This window comes from Patagioenas fasciata, chromosome 7, assembly GCF_037038585.1.
Source record: "Patagioenas fasciata isolate bPatFas1 chromosome 7, bPatFas1.hap1, whole genome shotgun sequence".
NCBI lineage: Eukaryota > Metazoa > Chordata > Aves > Columbiformes > Columbidae > Patagioenas > Patagioenas fasciata.
The window spans coordinates 2374880-2394420 of NC_092526.1; the positions used below are offsets into that span (position 1 = coordinate 2374880).

General features: G+C 40.8%; 2 protein-coding genes across 5 annotated transcripts in view; both read right to left on the reverse strand.

Annotated features, from left to right (window-relative positions):
- RIF1 (replication timing regulatory factor 1) overlaps positions 1-13072 on the reverse strand; it is a 30322-nt gene extending 17250 nt beyond the window's left edge. Inside the window, exons 1-14 of one of the 2 annotated variants that reach the window (XM_065840680.2) lie at positions 12861-13072; positions 10984-11062; positions 10221-10317; positions 8599-8729; positions 8068-8162; positions 6032-6221; positions 5321-5413; positions 5084-5222; positions 3753-3904; positions 2859-2979; positions 1918-2091; positions 1560-1670; positions 1254-1316; positions 271-371 (exon numbers count right to left, since the gene is read on the reverse strand). In XM_065840680.2, the coding sequence (XP_065696752.1) occupies positions 271-371; positions 1254-1316; positions 1560-1670; positions 1918-2091; positions 2859-2979; positions 3753-3904; positions 5084-5222; positions 5321-5413; positions 6032-6221; positions 8068-8162; positions 8599-8729; positions 10221-10317; positions 10984-11062; positions 12861-12967 (1653 nt within the window). In that variant the 5' untranslated portion in view covers positions 12968-13072. The remainder of the gene's footprint in view (positions 1-270; positions 372-1253; positions 1317-1559; positions 1671-1917; positions 2092-2858; positions 2980-3752; positions 3905-5083; positions 5223-5320; positions 5414-6031; positions 6222-8067; positions 8163-8598; positions 8730-10220; positions 10318-10983; positions 11063-12860) is intronic. The other variant, XM_065840681.2, reaches the window with a different exon arrangement.
- Positions 13073-13974: 902 nt separating this feature from the next.
- TNFAIP6 (TNF alpha induced protein 6) overlaps positions 13975-19541 on the reverse strand; it is a 39802-nt gene continuing 34235 nt past the window's right edge. For all 3 annotated transcript variants that reach the window (XM_071810674.1, XM_071810673.1, XM_065841108.2), the window contains 4 exons: positions 18544-18705; positions 16845-17073; positions 15995-16035; positions 13975-14973 (listed from right to left, as the gene is read on the reverse strand). In XM_071810674.1, the coding sequence (XP_071666775.1) occupies positions 14810-14973; positions 15995-16035; positions 16845-17073; positions 18544-18705 (596 nt within the window). In that variant the 3' untranslated portion in view covers positions 13975-14809. The remainder of the gene's footprint in view (positions 14974-15994; positions 16036-16844; positions 17074-18543; positions 18706-19541) is intronic.

Sequence of the window (19541 nt, forward strand, 5' to 3'; positions counted from 1 at the left end):
CCTTTGAAGCAGAAGGTTCTGGTAGGAGGACCACGTACCCAATTCTGTGAATGTTGCTGATAAATCTGAAAACCACTTTTAAAGAAGGGAACCCTTACTAACACTATGCCCTCTGATAGAACTGCATAACTTACAGTTTATACCAAAAAGAAGTTGTCTCTTTTAAAGAGACCATTCCAACAAATTTGATGCAAAAGGCTACTACGAATTAAAATCTAGACCATCAGAAACAAAAAATGTTTAAAAGCCAGACAAACCCACCCAACTTACCAGTATCTTCTGCACAGGAAGAGAATTTGATCCAACAGTGTTTTTTAAGGCCTGGAGCAGCATAGTCAGTATTTCTGACCCTTGTTTTTCTTTCTTATTTCCTAGAACAAAGCACATTCACAGCTTGAGCAGAACAAAGTAACAGTCATCCTGATCAACACTTTAAACTTATATATAATGCACTGTAAGATAAAAAAATCTGTGTATTTTTATAAACATCTACCAAACACTCAGTAGATTCAGATATCAAGACTCTGAACAACAGCATTAGTGTAGCTGAAAAGTTTCAATAAGAAAACCCTAAGTTTTATTAGAAAAATGGAAACACCTTAGTATCATTAAAAACCTCAACTTTGACATGCTAAAAAAGTTCATCCAAGCAATGCCACTTCAATTCTCCTATGCTTTTCAGTCACATCTTTCAATAGAAAAGACTTCATTATTAAGAATATTGTGGACTTTCAAAGTCTTTACAGAGTAACAAACGCTTTTGTAAAATAGGAAACGACTTACTTCTATACATCTGTAAAGACACCATACTATGAAATAAAATCTAAATAAAGAAAAATGTAGCCACAGGCACACAACAAAGACTTTACACTAATTTGAGTAATACACTAAACGTCTCCATTTCTCAATACCAAAGACTTGGGGTGGGGTTGTTTTTTTGGGGAATGGGAAGATTTCTTCAGTAAGAACAGCAGGTGAAGTGCTCTTGTCTGAGTGCGACAGGCAGCACCCCCACAGCCGTGCGCTGCCCTCCTGCCTCACTGCCCAGACCAGGATCATTGTGTATGAGTCACACAAAGACGTGGGCATCATGAGAAATACCAGTTGTTGCTTCAAAAGCAGCTGCTCATGATGCCTTAAACCAGGTTTTACCAGCAATGAAACAAATACTACTGAAGCTCTAGTCTAAAAAAACAAAACCCAAACCCAACTCCAATCGGTCAGCAATGACAATTAAAAAATACACTTCTTACCTGATTCAATAGCTGTTTTTACATATCCATTTATGTCCTTCCATATAACATTCAGCATACAATCTACAAGATAGCATATTTTTATTCAGTTTGTAATAAAAATAGAAACAAAATTGCAGTTAAAATACAAGCTCAGTTAATGCATTTTGGGGTAAGCCAAAACTGATACAAACTTTCAATCCAAGGCAAAACTGTTTTATTTAATGTCAACACTGGAATGTTACAGAAAGTGGTTATTTTTTCTTTGCTTTCCCTCCCCACTTGATTTTCCAGAAAAGAAATCACATTTCACCACTAAATTCTTACCAGGAACGTCTTTTCCAATTGCAATGAAGCCATCCTGAACGGCGTTTATAAGTGTGCTGGCGTGCTTACAAAAAAAAGAAGGGCTACCGATCAGTGGGTACTGGAGAGGCTCTAGAACAGAAAGATACATTCAGTAAATCCGTTATTTTGCAGCCTACTAGTAAGATAAGCCTTAAAAATAATCAAGTATATATGTGTACTTACAGCATTTAACATTAAAGCAACTTCTAATCTTAAAGATGCCAAGTAACAGTTTAAAATGTTTAAGGCATTTCATGCTAATAGACATCTTTAAATCCAACAATATTTGCAATTTCAGACTACGCAAAAATACTCGAAAAAAATATAACTCGTATACCTAAACTAAGTACAAGTTTGTTTTGCTTAGCAAAATCTAAAACTTGTGGTCCCATCAAGAAGTGAAGTAGCATCTCGATTCCCAAAAGCTGAATGGAAGGAATCACCACCAGTCCTCCTGTACTAGAATTCAAGTTCATCCTCGGCGTGACTGGACTTGTAAATGGGTAAGGACCTAAGGGAAAGGAGAAAAATTACATCATCTCACATTTCACCTGCAATCAAGTGAAAGTAAAGACCAAATAGACCAAAATCCAAAAGTTAACATGAAAAGAATTGGTCTTAGAATAGCTAAAAGGGACCTCTAAGAGCCAGACAGCTCTCCAGCCTGCACTCCCATCAGTAGAGTTTAACATCTCAGTTGTAACTATGTATTTTAAAAGTATAAATATCTTCAAAGACTAGCTAAACTTTATTTTGGCAACAAAAGTCCCTGTTTACAGAGCAAGTTACCTGCTGTGCTACACACTAGTTAAATAGTAACTCTACTGCAACGGAAGAGGTTCTAATGGAACCGTTTACAGGAGAAAAATCAGTAGTTTCTTATCTCAGACATTTACACCTCAAGTAGGTGTGATTTCACATATATTTCAAGTATCAAAATTATCGGTATTATGATCATTCGGTTTCCATTCAGAAAGAAATTAAAAATGCTACAGAAATGAGAATGGCATATATAAATAGCACATATACGAATGCATGAAAAACTGAGCTTCAAACCAAAGAGAGCACAATTCAGGACACTGATTAGCACAATTCTGTAAACTTGACCTACTGACAACAGCAGCCTTATTTTACCTAACGTAAATCACTACCTCCGAGCTCTCCAATGAACACTTTCAATAAGAATATATCGCAAATGAAAAGGCATAAACATGCCAAGCAGAACAGATGACTTGCTGCATCTAGAATCTGGTTGGAGACAGGTTTGTAAGTCAATACCTGATTTCGGGGCAGGGGTTGCCAAGGTTAAACTTTGGTTGGCTGGTGCACGTGCGGGAGTTCCTGGCAACGCAGCAGAAGAATCCAGAATTAAAGTACTTTGGATTAATGGTACACAAACCTGCAAAGATAGCAAACCCCAGTGAAAATATGGATGATACAAACAAGCCATAAAGCACAAAGAACCACACATTTAGAATATCACACTGGCTGTACTGTTGTTCACAGCATCAGCATTTCAGAGTTTCTGGGTACTTATGACAATATTTTTTAAGATGCTGTATAAAATATGCATACTGATATAGGAATTGAAATGGATAAATTAAACGAAAACTCGCGTTAGAATGATCCAAACATAGATTTTGTTTTCTTTACTCCCACGATGAAGTTTAATTCAATGAAATTCAGAAGTCTAATAGAAGCATTATGTTCATTCCAGTTATAATGTAATTAGTAATGAAACACCTGGGTAACTTTTCCTCTCTATGCATCTTTTTGAGTATTTTGTGATCTTTTCAGTATGGTTCCCTACAGCAGATTTTCCAAAGCGCACACTTGCACAGTGAAAGGACAAAGCAGTTCCTATACAACATACTTGTGTTGACTATTGCTGTGCACTCACTGGAGATTTTCACCAGCAGGTATGCTCTCAAATCCTTCAGAACTTTAAAAAATGTAGTCCTAAGCACTCCTGCTAAATATATGTATAACACACACAGACACAGCACACAAATACACAAGTCAGATTCGGTTCCTTAAGACAGTTTTATTTTAATACTAAACTAGAGAAGGACAAAGCAGGTACAGAATAATTTACAGTAACAAAGAGGAGACTTAGCTTCACACACTCCACACAGGCTGAGATCACACTGTGACAATTTTCAGTTGTGTTACCTGTTCGAAGTTTGCAGGCAGCTGAGGTCCCAGCCTCATGAGCAAATACCACCAGACCTCCAGTTTCGTCAGTGCCAAAGCCTCTGTTCTCACATGGATCGAGCTCAGTGGCTGCATTAGCAATTTCAGCCTTTTAGCACTGCACAATATATCTTGAAGATAAAAAAGATGGTTTTAAGCAACACGATTAAATAATTAAATCACAGAACAGAGTACATTTTCCTAATGTACTTGAGCTTAAAATTTGATTGATGACAATTCGCAAAACTGAAGTAAATGCACCAACCTTTCAGACTCTTTATTGCTCTAATTGCTGTCTAGAACAACCCTGGAAATAGCAAGTGTTTCTCTCCAAAACCAAGACTGAAATGAAATCTACTGAATATCAACATAAACAGAAGGAAATTCACTCTTGTCTGCTATGTTAGAGTCTGGTCTGCCACAGCAAATTAAGAAGTTAATGTATATGTGCGTTTACACTGGATGAGAAGGAATGAGCTCAAATGCCATATTCTGAGGCCACAAATGCTCATTTCCCTCTGAAGCAGAAACAGCCCGGCGTGTCTGGACAGAAGTTTGCTCAGGCCTATGCAGGTGTTCAAAGAAAACAGACTTTCAGCAGCTCAGCAGTCTCAGAACAGAACACGCACACTGAATGCCAACTGGGTTTTACCTTCTGATAGAATCAAGTCCTTTGTTAATTAATTTATGGGAAATGGCAATCAGAACAAACGACCAGACAGGATGAAAGTTAAAATGAAAATGTAAGTTAAATTCAGCTATACTAAGAAACATTCACACTTGCTTTCGCTTCAAGAGAGGCACAATCAAGGTAAAAAAATAAATATTGCGTGTTGTGACACAGGTCAGACCTAAAGACTCGTTCAGGTCTCAGTTATACCTTTAAAGCAACTGTTTTTTAACACTTCCAGAGTCCTGCAGTACTGCTCTTCTCCAATTAACCCACACAGTCCAAAATAACATCTACAGAACGTTTTACTCTCTGTTTCATTGCTGTTTGGATCAATTACAGCGTTACAAAATAAAGGTTTGGTAATTGCATTCTATTCATCTATTCTAGCAGAAAAGATAGAACTACTGATCAAACCGTCACTTTTCCTTAAAAAAAAGGCAACTTGAATTTTACTTATGCACATACACACAGTATATACCACCACGTATATACCAGAGAAACACCACATATATACATCCAGTGGTATGTACCACAGTATTGACCACTATTAGACAGAATGGGGAAAAATAATATTCTCTTCCAGTTAAATAAAGTGACAGCAGCCAAAGCAATTCAGGTTAACTTTTTTTTAATCTACCTGGATTTAGAGCAAAATTATCTATTAGACTCTTCCATGCAATGAAGGCTATTTTCTTTACCACTGGGGAGCCACTACGAAATCCAAGTTCCTCCAGTTGCAGCAACGAGTTGATAAAACTGCCACTACGATGCAGAGTCTGAAGATAAAGAAGTACAGAATTAAGATAGTTATGTTGTGGAAATTCCTTCCCTAAAGAGTCATGATGATAGTAAAATTTACTTCTTTTCTGCTTACCTTTCCAAGTAATTTGACAAACAGCGGCCATAACTTTAACACATAAGTCTCATTTTTTGTAGAAAAGAGTTTCTGGAGTTCTGAAATTAATTTCTGCAGACAGAAAGAAACACAATTTCTACAAGGAATACATTCAAAGTATTCTAAAAATGACACACTCATACCAGCAACTGGAGACAAACAACCTGGAACGATGCTATTTCTAGATCAGAAGGATTTAATTCTGCACCATGTAGCATTTGCTGGTAAATCATTGAACGTTGCTGCCGTCTGATTACAGATGCCTTCTTATAGCTTGTAGTTCATGATTGGCTTCAATTATTCTGATACTGGCAAACAACTAATCAAAATCCATTTACTTAAATACTTGTAGTCAACCAAGGAGAACAGACACAAGTTTCAACAAGGCAAATTCTCTTTTTACCACTTTTTTAAGTACTGGAACAAGCTGCCCAGACAGAATGTAGAATTTCCAGCCTTTAACGTATTCAAACCTCAACTGGACAAGGCCCTGAGCAATCCGGCCTTAACTCTGAAGCTAGCCCTGTTTTGAGCAGGAAGCTAAATGAGATCGTGTGAGTTACTGCCACACCAAGTTCTGCTGATTCTAGTTTAGTAAGCAAAACTAAAAATCAAGTAACTACCAACCAACCACAACCCCGATTACTATTCCTGTTATCTCTAGAAAAAAGGCAGAGCATTTCCACTTACTGTGGTCATGAGGTGCTCAGTGATGGCTGCAACCTCCGCCTGTTTCTGGAGGAGCAGCGGCATCCCCATCTCCAGAGCCGTGGCGCCTCGCAACTGCACCTTGTGGGCCGAATGCACGACCAGAGGAATGATCAGCTTTGCCCACCGCACAGCCTCTTCTCCCATCTGGGTTGGGGTTTGCTCCATTAAGCTAGATCCAAAACACAGAGGCATTACAAATCTCCAGCAGACATGCTGCTCACACTCAAAGATAATCTTAGTATCATCAATAAATACGCTAATTCAACATACGATTTATAGGAAACCTTCTAAACAACTTTATTATTTTTCTAAACAATTATATTTTGACAGTCCTCTTCTAACTGCAATGCTGAAGCGTTATTCCAGATAAACATCTCCAAAAGCAGAACGGACTGACATTAACAGTTGTGCTTTCTGTTCTATCATAACATTTTGGCCAAACGAACTGAACTGAGAGCCTGAAAGAAAAATACCATCACATCTTTGCCCTTTCCCAGGGCAAAGTTTGCGTATTAACCGCCCCTTGTGCGACCTCAGCAGTTCAGACCAGCTTCAACAGGCCCCGTCTGCTGAAAATACATGCTTGTTCCTGAAAAACAGCCCAAAGCCTGAAGCAGCAGAGGTTTGTGCAGACTCACTGTATATCAGCCTAGTTGGGTGTTCTTACATCATCCCTCCGCTAATGAGTTGTTGGAGCACAGGATAACAAACAATCCCATGTATTTACACCAACCCACACAGAAGCCAAGGAGACTCAGTAATGCGAGTACCTGGTGTGTATGCAAACCGGCCTGTAGGAACCAGCTTGTCCCTAAATATTGGAATTTTGCCAGTCCCCTCTTTGGCACAGGTATGGCAAATCCCCATCACTACAGCTTATGAGAGGTTTGCTGTACTAAGGAAAACTGCTGCGTTTCAAATAATTTTATTCAAGCCAGAGGACAAGCTTGGCTTAACAGAACAGAACAGTTTTCCATTACATCTGAACAAGAGAATCATCTCACCACTGCTGTCAATCAGCCTGAGCCCCAATACCTGTTTATTTTCAAGTACAACTCATCTTAAAGAAAACTACATTCTTTTTAATAGCCACATATAAAATTATTATGTATGTAAAACAATTAAAAGAAACCATTTAATAAAATGTGTCATTTTCCAGAAACAATTGTCTACTGAATCTCAGATTTGTAAAGGAGGAATTAGTGTACAATTGCCAAATGCAAAAAGTTGCTAAATACTAAGTAAATTACGTCCAACTTCTCTGCTGCAGAAAACCAATATATTAGAGACAAAATAGGCAAATAATTACCGCTTTAACTATTTCACTTTAAAATTATTTGCAATTCAAACCAGATGCAAGGTGCTTAAGAGAATACCTAAATAATAGTAAAGACACAAGCTCAACGTATTTACTAATAAAGAAATTAAATTAATACTAAACAAAGATCAAATTTGACTATTCTAGCACTGCTGACCAAAGGAACACACTCTGCGTGTTGGTCCTAAAAAGTCACCTTTGGAATTAAAGTGTTATGAGAAACATGGCAGTAAAATTAGTAAAGCATCAAGGAGAGAGACATTTTAAAATATAAAGCTATATAATGGCTGAGAATTTCCCAGCCAGGTAGGTTCTGAACAAGAGAACGTAGAACATGACTTGTGAAGTGCACGTAACACTTTGGAAATAATTCCTAATAATGTTATTAAAAATAAAAGCAATGAAAGTTTATCTGAATATTGACTATCTCCTGTGTCAGAATTGGTTGTTATTATTATCGTTAATGGAACATTTTGCTAAAGAAGCAGTTTGAGAGAACTGCTGGGAAAGGGACAGAAACAGAGACAACAGTTCACATGCTTTCACTCTGTTCTACTGACTGTAACACAAACCACTTTGAGAAAACAGTTTAGAACATACTGAACAGTCCAAAGAGCTTTTAAAATATATTTTGTTGCAATATTTTCTTAAAAACACCCACCTAGCATCTATTTCAACAATATTGCAGTGCACGTACCGTATAATAACATTCAGTGCTTCGTATTCAACCACCATAGACTGTACATCTCCTTTAGTAAGTATCGTTTCCAGGGTAGAAATAATATTGGACACCTGAGGAAAAAGGAACATTAGAGTGAGCACCTAAATACAAATATCTAGATGTGGAACTGGGATGATGAAGCTTTGTTTCCCAGCACTGTGCCCTGTGTTTGGGTCTAGTTTTAACGTCAGACCTCTGACCAAACTGGAGTATTCACAACATTTCTCCTCTGTGCTGCTTCCCTGGTATCTAACAGAATAATTCCCATGGCAGCTTCTCCCTCAAGAGAAGCAATAATTTGTTGGCTCTTTGCCCTCTGTAGCCGCCCTTATAATTTTTCCTAGAACTTAGGTCCTATACTTTGTTGTCAAATTTGATGGAAAATGACCTTCAGATTCAAATACTGAGTGGAGAGTGACCAAGAAACTGCACAAGCCTCATCTCCCTAGGAAATCAGGCCACCAAAAACAACAACTCAACCATAAACAAAGCAGTGAAGAAACTTACCTCCTTTTTAACAATTTCAGAAGGAAACGTCTGCTTAGAGATCACCCAAAGTGCCCGAGTGCGTGTGTTTTTGTCTGAAGTTTTTACAGCAACGCTGTTCACCAATGAAATCAAGTCTTGTACTTCAGTTTCTGGAAGCAGAACGCGCAGCACTCAAATTCTGTTCATGCAATTCCATTCAGCTTCTTAGCAAGTTTCATGTCATTTTACTTCGGTTAACGTTACTAAAGATCCATTCAACAAGAAGTCCCAATGAACATGATTCAATGTCTGAAACATTACTTTTTGGCAACTGCTCTCAAAATAAACTAGCAAAAAAGCTCAAATTTATTAATATACAGATGCTAATAATGTAGTATATCTATATTACCTTCTTAAGAAACCACAAAAACATAAAACTAGAAAGACAATTTTACCTAAAACCGATCAAGTTAAAGAGTGGATATTTAATTTTTAAAAATTTCTTGAGTTTCAAGTGAATTTAGAAGCATTTTGTCTGGTCAAGCTCACTGCTATGCTGACAAACTCATTTTATAGTCTACAAGAGGCTTTCTTATTAAAGAGGGTGGTAAAGCCGTAAATGAGGTAACAGCAAGCTCATGACACACGAAAAAAAGAATAAGGTTAACACAGCACTTACACGCAATTAGAAAGATGGAGAAATCCTTTAAAACTCAAAGCTAGTGAGGCCTGATTTCTTATAAATTTTAGGCTTTGTAGGTAAATGATCTCACTGTCATAAGCTCATATACACTCATTTCCTAATGGAGTATATATATATATTTTGTCTTCTCTCCCTAAAACACACTGTTTTCAGCACTTAAACTCTTTCTGAACCCTGACATCCTCTACCAAGACTGACTGTAATTTTTCAACTGGTTAAAAAAAATGTTATGGAAGAAAGGAAAGGGATCACACAGACATCACTACAAGTGCCTCATTCTCACAAAAAATCAGGTTTAAGTTTGAGTAACATGAAAGCAGGACACGCTGGAAAATTAGTAGAAAAAATGTGAGAAAGAATAAAATTCAATGAACAGAACAGCAGTCACATGAAAAAAATGCCCTCTGCACATCACACCTGTGATTTTGCTCAGTCTTGCCTGAGGTTAAGTTTCTAATGAAGGTCATTCCAGAAGATTTGTCCAAAAGTATTTAATACTTCTCAGAAAAAGGGAGAACAGTTGACAGTACGGTGTTTGTTGCTACCATTTCAAGAGTCATTATGGACTGTGGCACCAACAAGGCACCACACAACAGTCAAATCACAACATGTTTCCTTCTGTACTCATGAAGGCAACCTGAGCATAACCACCTTCCACTGACACACAACCAGTCTGACACACAAAACTAATTACAGTCCCTAACTGCTGTCAAAGCATTTAATGAAATTAGAAACAGTAAAACAGTATTAGGTGAAGAGCATGAAAAATATAGGTTTTTTGTACAAGATGAAAATTAGTGAACTGATGACACTGCTGATACTAGAGACAAAACCACTGCACCACTTGGAAACTGTAAACCTTGTCAAAATTGAAGCATATGCTAACAAAGAAATAAAGAACTCTGATGTATATATACACATGCATTACCAGCATCCACACTGAAATCTGTTCGCTTACCAGATAACTCAGATGTAATCTTCGAATTGAAAACGCAGAATCCTAACGCCTGTAATGCCGCATTACTTAGCTCTGAGTTTGGACTTGAAATGTGTGCCTGAAAAAAATATACATAAAGTCTCAGTTTGCAGAAGCAGCTGTGAAGTATTGTCTGAACACCAACACTGCTGTTCTGTGAAGAGTTGTCAAAAGCAAACTGATGAAAAACGCACCCATGTAGGTCAGTCCCTCATTGCAATACACTGCAAACCAATACAACAATTTGAGGGTCTGAAGACATTTTTGTTCTCCGTAATTTAGAATTAATCTTTACTGAAATAAGTTCTAAACATTCAAAGTTCATTACTTCTTCACTTGTTCTGTACTATCAATTGAGTCTCCTGTTGTTTTTAAACAACTAAAACAGAAAGGAAAAACAGAGGGTCAAGAACAGTCTTTATATTAATCTTCAAAAAAAATTGACATTTACTGATTGTCCAAATCCCCAAAGTGTTTCTAAAAGTAGACTGAACACACTGTATCTTCTGGCTGGAGGCTCAGATTTGACTGCATAACACTGCCTGAACACATCCAAGAGCCTGTGTTTTATTGTTTCTGTAGTGATTTCTAATAAAATGGAAGATGTATTTTGACAACAAACTGCAATGTCACTAACTTGAATTCTTATTAAAGGAACTCAAATTCAAACCTTACAATGGCCACTGACCTTGACCATTTAAACACTGTTCACTGAAGTGTAAAAAGCTGAATGGAAAAGACGTACCTTAAACACTTTGCAAAGTTGAGGAAAGTGTCTTTTGACATCTGCAGTGAATTCTTTGCCTTCCTCACCAGTCAAGCGACTTCAGAGAGCAGAAGGGAAAAGAAGCAATATTCCCAGGTCAAACACGTTACAATTGACATAACTTCAAACTTCTAATACACAATTCATCAGCCAGTACAGAACCATTTCTTTCCTTAGAAAGCTAAAACACAACACTGAGGAAGTTAAGGAAAAGAGCAAAAATGCCAGTCACCAGTTAGTCTGACATATCAATAAAATATTGTTACAAAGCACAGGCATCCTAGTATAGTGGAAAGCGATGTGACTAGTGACCCATTTTGTCCTTACGGAGCATAAAAAAAAAAAAGGCCTTTCATTTTTTGGTCAACTTACAGAAAAAGATTAGAAGTGAATATGTAAACTTTAAATGACTGCTGAATATGAGATAAACTTTCCACAAAAATATATGAGCTTGAAAAGCACATTCCTCAGCAGCAAGTCTGGAATGCAAGCTCCCACCTCCGGGAAAACTCTGGTTTGACAACTTGCAGTGATGACTTTGCACATATCTCAAGAACATCACACAGAACAGCTAAATTTATCCTATCAAACATTAACAACCAATTTCACATAGCAAAAAACAATCATTAAGTGCAATCATCCAGAAGACAACCTGAGAAAGCTGTTGTTTAATACTGTCTTTAAGTTTGGCCTTTTTTTTTTTTGGGGGGGGGGGGGGGTCAATTCTTAGCAGAAACCTTGTGCTGGAAACAGTATAGATAACACAGGGATGTTTTAGTTACTGCTGAGCGGTGCTTACACAGCACCAAGGCCTCTTCTGCTTCTCACATGTCCCTGACAACAAGGAGGACGGGGGTGCACAAGAAGGACTAGACATGAAGAAGAAATTATTGCCACTGAGGATGGCGAGAGCCTGGCCCAGGTTGGCCAGAGAGGTGGTGGTTGAACCATCCCAGGAGACATCCCAGGGCAGGCTGGATGGGGCTCTGAGCAACCTGAGCTGGTGAAGATGTCCCTGCTCACGGCAGGGGGCGACTGGGGGAGCTCTGAGGTCCCTTCAACACAAACCATTCTGTGATTCTAAGAGGCTGGGAGGACGCACAGCCAGGACAGCTGGCCTCAGATGACCACAGGGATATACCACCCCATATGTCATGCTCAGCCTATAAAGCTGGGGCAAGAAGAAGACAAAACATTCAGAGTGATGGCATTTGCCTTCCCAAGCCACCGTCACACATGGTGCAGGCCGGGGATGGCTGAACACTCGCCTGCCCAGGGCAAGTGGTGAATGAATCTCTTGTTTTGCTTCGCTTGCACGTGCAGCTTTTGCTTTACCTATTAAACTGCCTTTATCTCAACCAAACAGTTTCCTCACTTCTAATCTTCCGATTCTCCCCCCCATCCAACGTGGGGTGTGAGCGACCGGCTGAGCTGCCGGCTGGGGTTAAACCACGACACTCCAGCCAGCAGCTCCACATTCCTTCCCCCACACCCGCACGTTCGCCAGAAAACGTCAAGGGAGCTGCTCTCGTTTGAGCAGCCACCCAAAAGCCGCCCCCCACTCCCTCCCGCCTTCCCCCCCTCAGGCCCACATGCTTCCCCCGATCTCCAGCCAGCGGCCTCACAGCCCCAGCCCCATGAATTTAAAGCCGGGCAGACGCTTCGCTCCTCGCTCCGCCGCTGCACCCATCGGGGGCTCACGCTGCCCGGGCCCGGCACACGCGGGCCGAGACCCTAGGCCGGGCCTGCACACCGCCCGCATCCCCCTCCGGGCCGAGCGCGGCCGCCGTCCCCTCAGGCAGCGCCGGGCCGCCCCCGCTCGCTCCCCTCACGCTGCCCCCGCGGCCCGCACTCACTTGACGATGGTGAGGTACGCGTCCGTGAGCTCCCCCGGCGGGGCGGCCGGGTCCTCCAGGGTCTCCAGCAGGGGCTGGAGGCCGGGGCGGGCGGCGGGAGCGCTCATGGTGCCGGGCCGGGTGCCGGGGTGGGTGCCTGGGTCCTGCGGGGGGCGCAGCCCGGAGCCCGGGCTAAGATGGCGGCCCGCGGCACTGGCGGCGCGCGAGCCCGGGCTGCGCCGCCTCAGCCAATAGGAGAGCGGGGAGGCGGCGCCGGCGGCCGAGTCGGAGGACATCGAGCGGCGTCACGTGCTTCCCCCGCGCGCGGCGGAGCGCGGAGTGATGGATCGCTTCCCGCGCCTGGCGGATACCCGCCCCCCAGTGGGCACCGCCCCTCGGCTCCGATTGGTGGAGGCGGTGGCCGCGGGGCGGGGCGGAGCGCGCGGGCTGCCTGTCACTCAGGCGGCGGCGCTGAGGGAGCCCGGCGGACCCCGCGGTCTATAAATCGTTTATTTGTGACTCGAAAATAATCACCAGGGCTCCCCAAACCGCTCAGCGGCTACAGCCGAGCTTCAGCTCCGCAGAAACCTACCTGCAGAAAGCTGCACTTCTGCAAGACCTGCACATGCGGGTCTGTGCTGTGCAATGTGTATTCCCGCAGCCATTTCCAGTTGGGTTTTTATTGGTAACTATTTAACGGGGTCCCCGAGTAGGAGCTGTAGTGATAAAATGGAGCAATACCGTTAAAAGCCCCTCTGGCTCCATGGGGGTTTCCGCACAGGTGGATTTTTCCTGTACACCCCTTGGTTCTGAGCCACGTCCATTCAACACCTGTTGCTTCTCCATGAAAAACAAGGAAAAAAAGACCCCAAGACAACAAAAACACATCCTAGGTCATAAATAAAATGTTAAGGATTCTCTTTATGCACTTTTCTTACTATTAAGAAACCACTTTTGATTATTTTGGAGAACTGGAATGCCAGGAGGGTGTGAACAGGTTTATTCCATCCACCAGGCAGAAGGATTAAAAAATATCAGTAGAGTTTTGGTGCAGCTCAATTCCATTAAAACCAGTGACACAAACTTCTTTCTTTCTCAAGAAATAAAAATAATTCATTGGCAACTCAAGGCACAATTAAAACAGAGGTAGCTTTAATGCTGTTTCAGACTGAGGAATTTAAACCGAAGTAAAAAACATACAGAGAATGATTCATGTTCATCAATTCACAATAATACAGTCTTCTTAAAACCCGTGTAAACAACATACAGCATCTTGACGGTATCTTCTGAACGGCTTTGCTGCTACTCGGTTAGCAATTCCTTCTGATGCTTCATCTCACCAGTTTTATTATCAAGTCTTTCATTTCATTTATTACTAAGTGAAATCGGAGAAGTGAAAGGACTTGAACATCTTTTTTTCTGGATGAGGAAACCGTGGCAAAACTCATTGAGTAGTTTGTGATTCCTCTCACAACAAAGTTATGATGATAATAGAATTGATTCTGTGCTGTTCGTGCTGCTTCCCAGTCTTCTGACTTCACACAATTACATGGGTGGCTGCTGGGCCATCCACAACTTGAATTTATGTATCTTAAAAAAAAAACTTACTCTAAAGGAAAATAGGGGTAGAACAACATAAATTTAAAAATAATTGAAGCAGTCACACAAATGGTTTGGTCAAATGGTGCAAGAAATGAGGAGAAGAAGCACTTTACATAGAAAAATAATTCTTAAATCTTTGGTAACAATTAGTTCTGCAGATTTTTACAGTACTTGTAATTCAAAAATAGTCTTCTATTATTCATGTAAGTATATTTTATAATTTATTTCCTGGTATACTTTATTAACAAAACTTATATAAAAGCAGAAAATAAAAAGAAAGATATGAAGAAAATGTCTTATCTGAGGAAACAGGTATCTGAACTGTGTTCTAAAATGAGTTCCTTAATGAGGGTGTCTCGTTATTCTGCTCACATAATACCAAATTTTCCAGGTAAGAAGTTTGTTTTCCCTTGGGATGTTGTGTTCCTTCCATCACTTGACTTTGACAGCGTGTCCATCGTCGTATATCGAACCTGAAACCCACCTGCAGTCACTGAGGCATCCGTCAAAAACTTCAAGGTCATAACATTGCCTGGGACAAGAAAAAGAAAACCCAAAGGTTACGTTTTCACATAAATATGTGCTATTTCAGACTTATTTTTGAAATGCTCTTTCTTCTTTCTGAGATCTTTCAAGCAATCCACCTGCTCTGTCTGCATTTGAGCTGTGGCCTGGCAGGATTATAGAACAGCTCTATCATCCCCATGGAAAAGCAGGCAGGTTTGCCTCAGTTTTCTTTGTCCGTAGAGCCCAGAGGGTGACAAAGTTTTGTTGTGCCCGGTGCTTACTACCAAAAAAAGTCCTGTTCTTTACAATGCTGCTCAGCTTCACTCAAACGTCACATCTGTCACAGAGCCTCAGGGATCTCTGGGTGACACAGGGGTGAGGTGGCTCCGTCACCCTCCCCTGAGCGTCACCTGCTCATCTCCACCTGTAAACTGGGAGCTCAGGGACGGGACAATTTGTCTTTTTTCTTCTCTTTTTGCTGATTCCAGCTGTGGGTCGGGAACGGGAGGGAACGTGGCTGCTTCTTCGCACAGGTGACATCTGTGCTACGCTGACTTGGTGATGTTTGAGCAAAGAGAGGTAAACGTGGCTTTGATTTATGTGTGATCAGATCTCGACCTGCTGCCTAAGTATATAAATGGAATAATGTCTATAGCCGGCTTTGGAAGTGTTCTTGTGCTCCTTGCTCTTGAAATGGGAAAAACTGGTGCATGAAGATTGTGTGCACAGGTAGAGCTCGGTTACTGGTTACAGGGCTGCTGTATAAAAATGCCTGTGTGAAAACTCAATGTGGGTAGGTGTCCTACCTCCGGAAGGCCAGCAGGATGCACCCTGGTTATCTTCTAACTAGAGTTTTGGGTTGTTTTAATTTCCCATTATTTAGAAGTAACTGCATTGATGAAAGAGCATGCTGGCAGTTTGGAACAGCAGTTTAGGACACAGAGCAGAGATTGTGTTTTTGGAGATCTTCACGATATAGTGTTAGAAAGTAGGGACAAAAGGTGATTTTGGCTGATTTTTTAACATAAATAGTATAAATATATTACCTGTGCTAATGATATCATCTGGTAATTCATCTCCACAAAACCTGGAAAAAAAAAAAGGGTCATGACTAAATGACACAGCAAATATTCCATATCCTCGCTCTCTCTCTCTCTTTATCTATCTATCTATCTATCTATCTATCTATCTATCTATCTATCTATCTATCTCTCTACCTATATCCTCCAGCTCTCAGAGTGTCCTGTCCCTTGGAGCTGGGGCTGTTGGGGCTAAATTGTAGGTATTCAGTGTATGTAATTCTCCTCTATACATTAAAAGCAATCGCCTAAAGGATTTTTGTCATTCTCTTATAGTAAGGTTTAGGGGAGGGAAGAATCCAGGAAACATTTTTCAACATATGCAGGAAGTAAATGATGCAAAACAAGTAAAAGAGCAATTTAACAAGGAAAAGAACAATGGCCCAAGGCTAAGAAAGAAAGAACAAAGCGAAGAAAAACATGTAAAATTATCTGTAAAGGCAGAACAAATGGGCTATATCCTTGCCTCGCTACACATGATTTGTAGAGAGGATGTGAAAAGTGGCAGGAACTGGTAAGAGTTCTTCCTTTGAAATGATAGAGAATTAAGATAAGCAGCTAACTGAAAAGTCTTGCAGCTTTCTTTCATGTAATTTAAAGCAGAAAGGGGCAAAGCACAATCTTCTGAAACCCCTTACAGGCCTGTGTTAATGACAGTAAATTGCCAGGAAAGATAAGTCAGATACTATTACTACAAGTACTATGGGCATATCAGAGGTGCTAACTGGATAAAGTAATACAGTGATTTTCTCAAGTAATGTTCTGGGGAAAAAATAATAACTTGATTATTTGCATAATAAAGCTGGAATTGCTTTACCTGCCCACAAAGCCATTGACGTCATCATAGCTATCGTAGATTTCCAAGAAATCGGCCATACAAGCAGTGTCATCTTCAACATCAAACTCTAGAAACTGTAGATGAATACGTTGTCCATACTTTACTCTAATATGCCAGTAGCAAATTTGATCATTTTCATACTCATTCGGGTAGCCTGGTGACTTAAAAACATGTTTTGAATCTGTGAAGACTCCACCACATTCTTTTCCTAAGAGAAAAATAACAACATCAGAGTTTGAGTATTCATTCCAGATATGGCTACAGTTTAAATCTTTGTGCACTTGGGCCCAGCAAGTCTGTAGGAAATCACTCAGGAACACCCAGCACGACAGCACTTTTCGTGTATTTACGCACTCGCTATTCACAAGAGATGTGTGATCAACCCTCGTAGCCTGTACACTGTCCATGAGTCCTGTATTTCCAGATCATTCCTATGTGGGACGTACATTTCAAACACGTGAACAGTTGCACAAGTTCCTCTTGACATCTTGAGCATCCTAGAGAATATATATCCCTTTAATGGGAGAGACTCGAGCTCTGCTGAGCACTGGCAGCTCTGGTTTCCTTTTCTTCTCTACCCAAGCAGCACATTTGGAAAATAACCACCTCTGAGTGCAGAGGAGGAGGCCGACAAAGGAGAAAGTCGTGCTGACAGTTTACACGCAGTAAGAACGAAAGCAGTAGCCTCTTGTGCAGTCTTCTTTGTACGCTGAACATCTGGGAACGTCCCCCGCCCCACAGAGCTATTTGATTAACAACTGTCCAGCTCACATAAACAAGCACAAACAAAATGTGCACAGCTGTACAGACGTCACGGACAACTCTGATTTTTGGCTCTGCCAGGCGGGGTAGGACACTTGGAGCAGTGGGAGAGCCAAGCAGTGCACAAAGTTAGGCTTTGCTTTTCTGCTTGGTGCCTACTTTTTCTGTCTTTCCTGCTAGTTGAAGCGATTTTGAGCTAAACTAAAACAGTGGCCGTGTCAATAATTCAGTCATCTGCAGCGTGGTGAATGGACGTGAATACAGGAGATGTCCCATATCTGAAATCTTATCAGTTGTGTTTGAACCACATCTCCAGATCTGCTTTGGAGATGCACTTTTCTCCATGTAATTACACACGGACACACACACACACATGGACCTGCTGGGAGCTGGATGTCCCCGATGTTGCAGTCCCAGACATGGCATGCATTCTGAAAAGTTGTTCTATCTCAAGCACAAGAAAGAAGGAATAAGGCTTGATGCTAAATTTAGCCTGTTTAAAGGCAAAATATCTGGAAAATGGTTCCCACATTAAACATCTCAGATCAGTAACTTAAGTGAAATTGTAATCTAAATGTAAACACTTACACAAAACAAGACATTAACACATCACATTGAAAATATTACTTACTTTTTTAGTCAAAACCAGCATATCGTTACATTTTTAGGTTCAGAAAGGACTTTGCTTAGGCCCAGCTCTATGTGGTGCGACGCAGAGCAGAGACACGGAGCTCTGAGCAAGCCAGATCTTCTATAGGTACCAGCAGAGGGGGCTTGGCGCAAGGCTCCAAATACATTTGTATCCACACTCCCCGCTTCTCGGCCAGCGTGTTTGTGGTATAGAAGCCAACTCACGCCGAGCAGCCTGTTGTCCTAATCTTAGACCCGAAGCGCAATGGGTTGTTTGTGAACGCACCGTTGGGGTTGTAGCAGTAGGCGTCCCATCTCTCGCTTCTGTTGAGGCGGATCCCATAATCGACAATACCAGTTTTTCCAAATCCGCAGTTGGCTCCGGCTTTTACTATGGGATAACCAACCCTGCCCTTTGCCATCCAGCCCGCAGCGCACACGTGGAAACCTGCAACAGGCAGAAAATGACACACGGACGTGATACATCAATCCTTGGCAAGAAAAACTGCTTTTCTTCAAGTAAAGCCTTATGCTGATCAATGACTTGGTTGTAATTTGCCTGATAGAAATTGGACTACAGGAATGAACAATATTTTGAGAGGATAATTTTAAATACAGACCATAAAATAGCTTTGTGTTCTCCACAACATGATTATCAGCTCTTAATTTGAAAAAAAAATGCAGATGGACTATACAGTTTCCCAGGCAGTGAGTTTTAAGTGCTATACCAGCATTTGTAAACAAACTATGCACTGGATGAGTTATAAAAGTGTGTTCTTTGTTTCCCTTTTGAAGCCATACAAATTGACTCAATCCTATATCAAGAGTTCGCAGCATTAAGTTCTGAGAGTGAGCAAAATACAACATAGAGAAGAAGCTAAGAAAACAAAGTATTTACATAAAATACTTTCAGTTTAAATTTAAATACCTGAATTGCCTCAAGTATTTCTCGCTGAACAAAAAAGATCCTGTAAATGCTTTTTGTGGCTGAGAACTTAAAAACAATAGCCAAAGAATGCAATGTTATTCACTGTCTGCTAGAGACCGATTCAATGTTTTCACTGAGACAAACTGGAACATATTTGTGGCGTCCCAGGACTATGAGCTCCTCAGAAAGACAAAAGTGCCCTTTTTACATGTGTGCCGGTGCCGAGAGCCAGCTCGTGACTCAGCGGCGCAGCCCGCAAACTTCTCAAGTGGAGGATATTTTCCATTGTTTTCCTAATGCTCTGAATGAATTAATAATGTCTGATTGGGAATCAAGCAGAAGTACAGTAGAGCTCA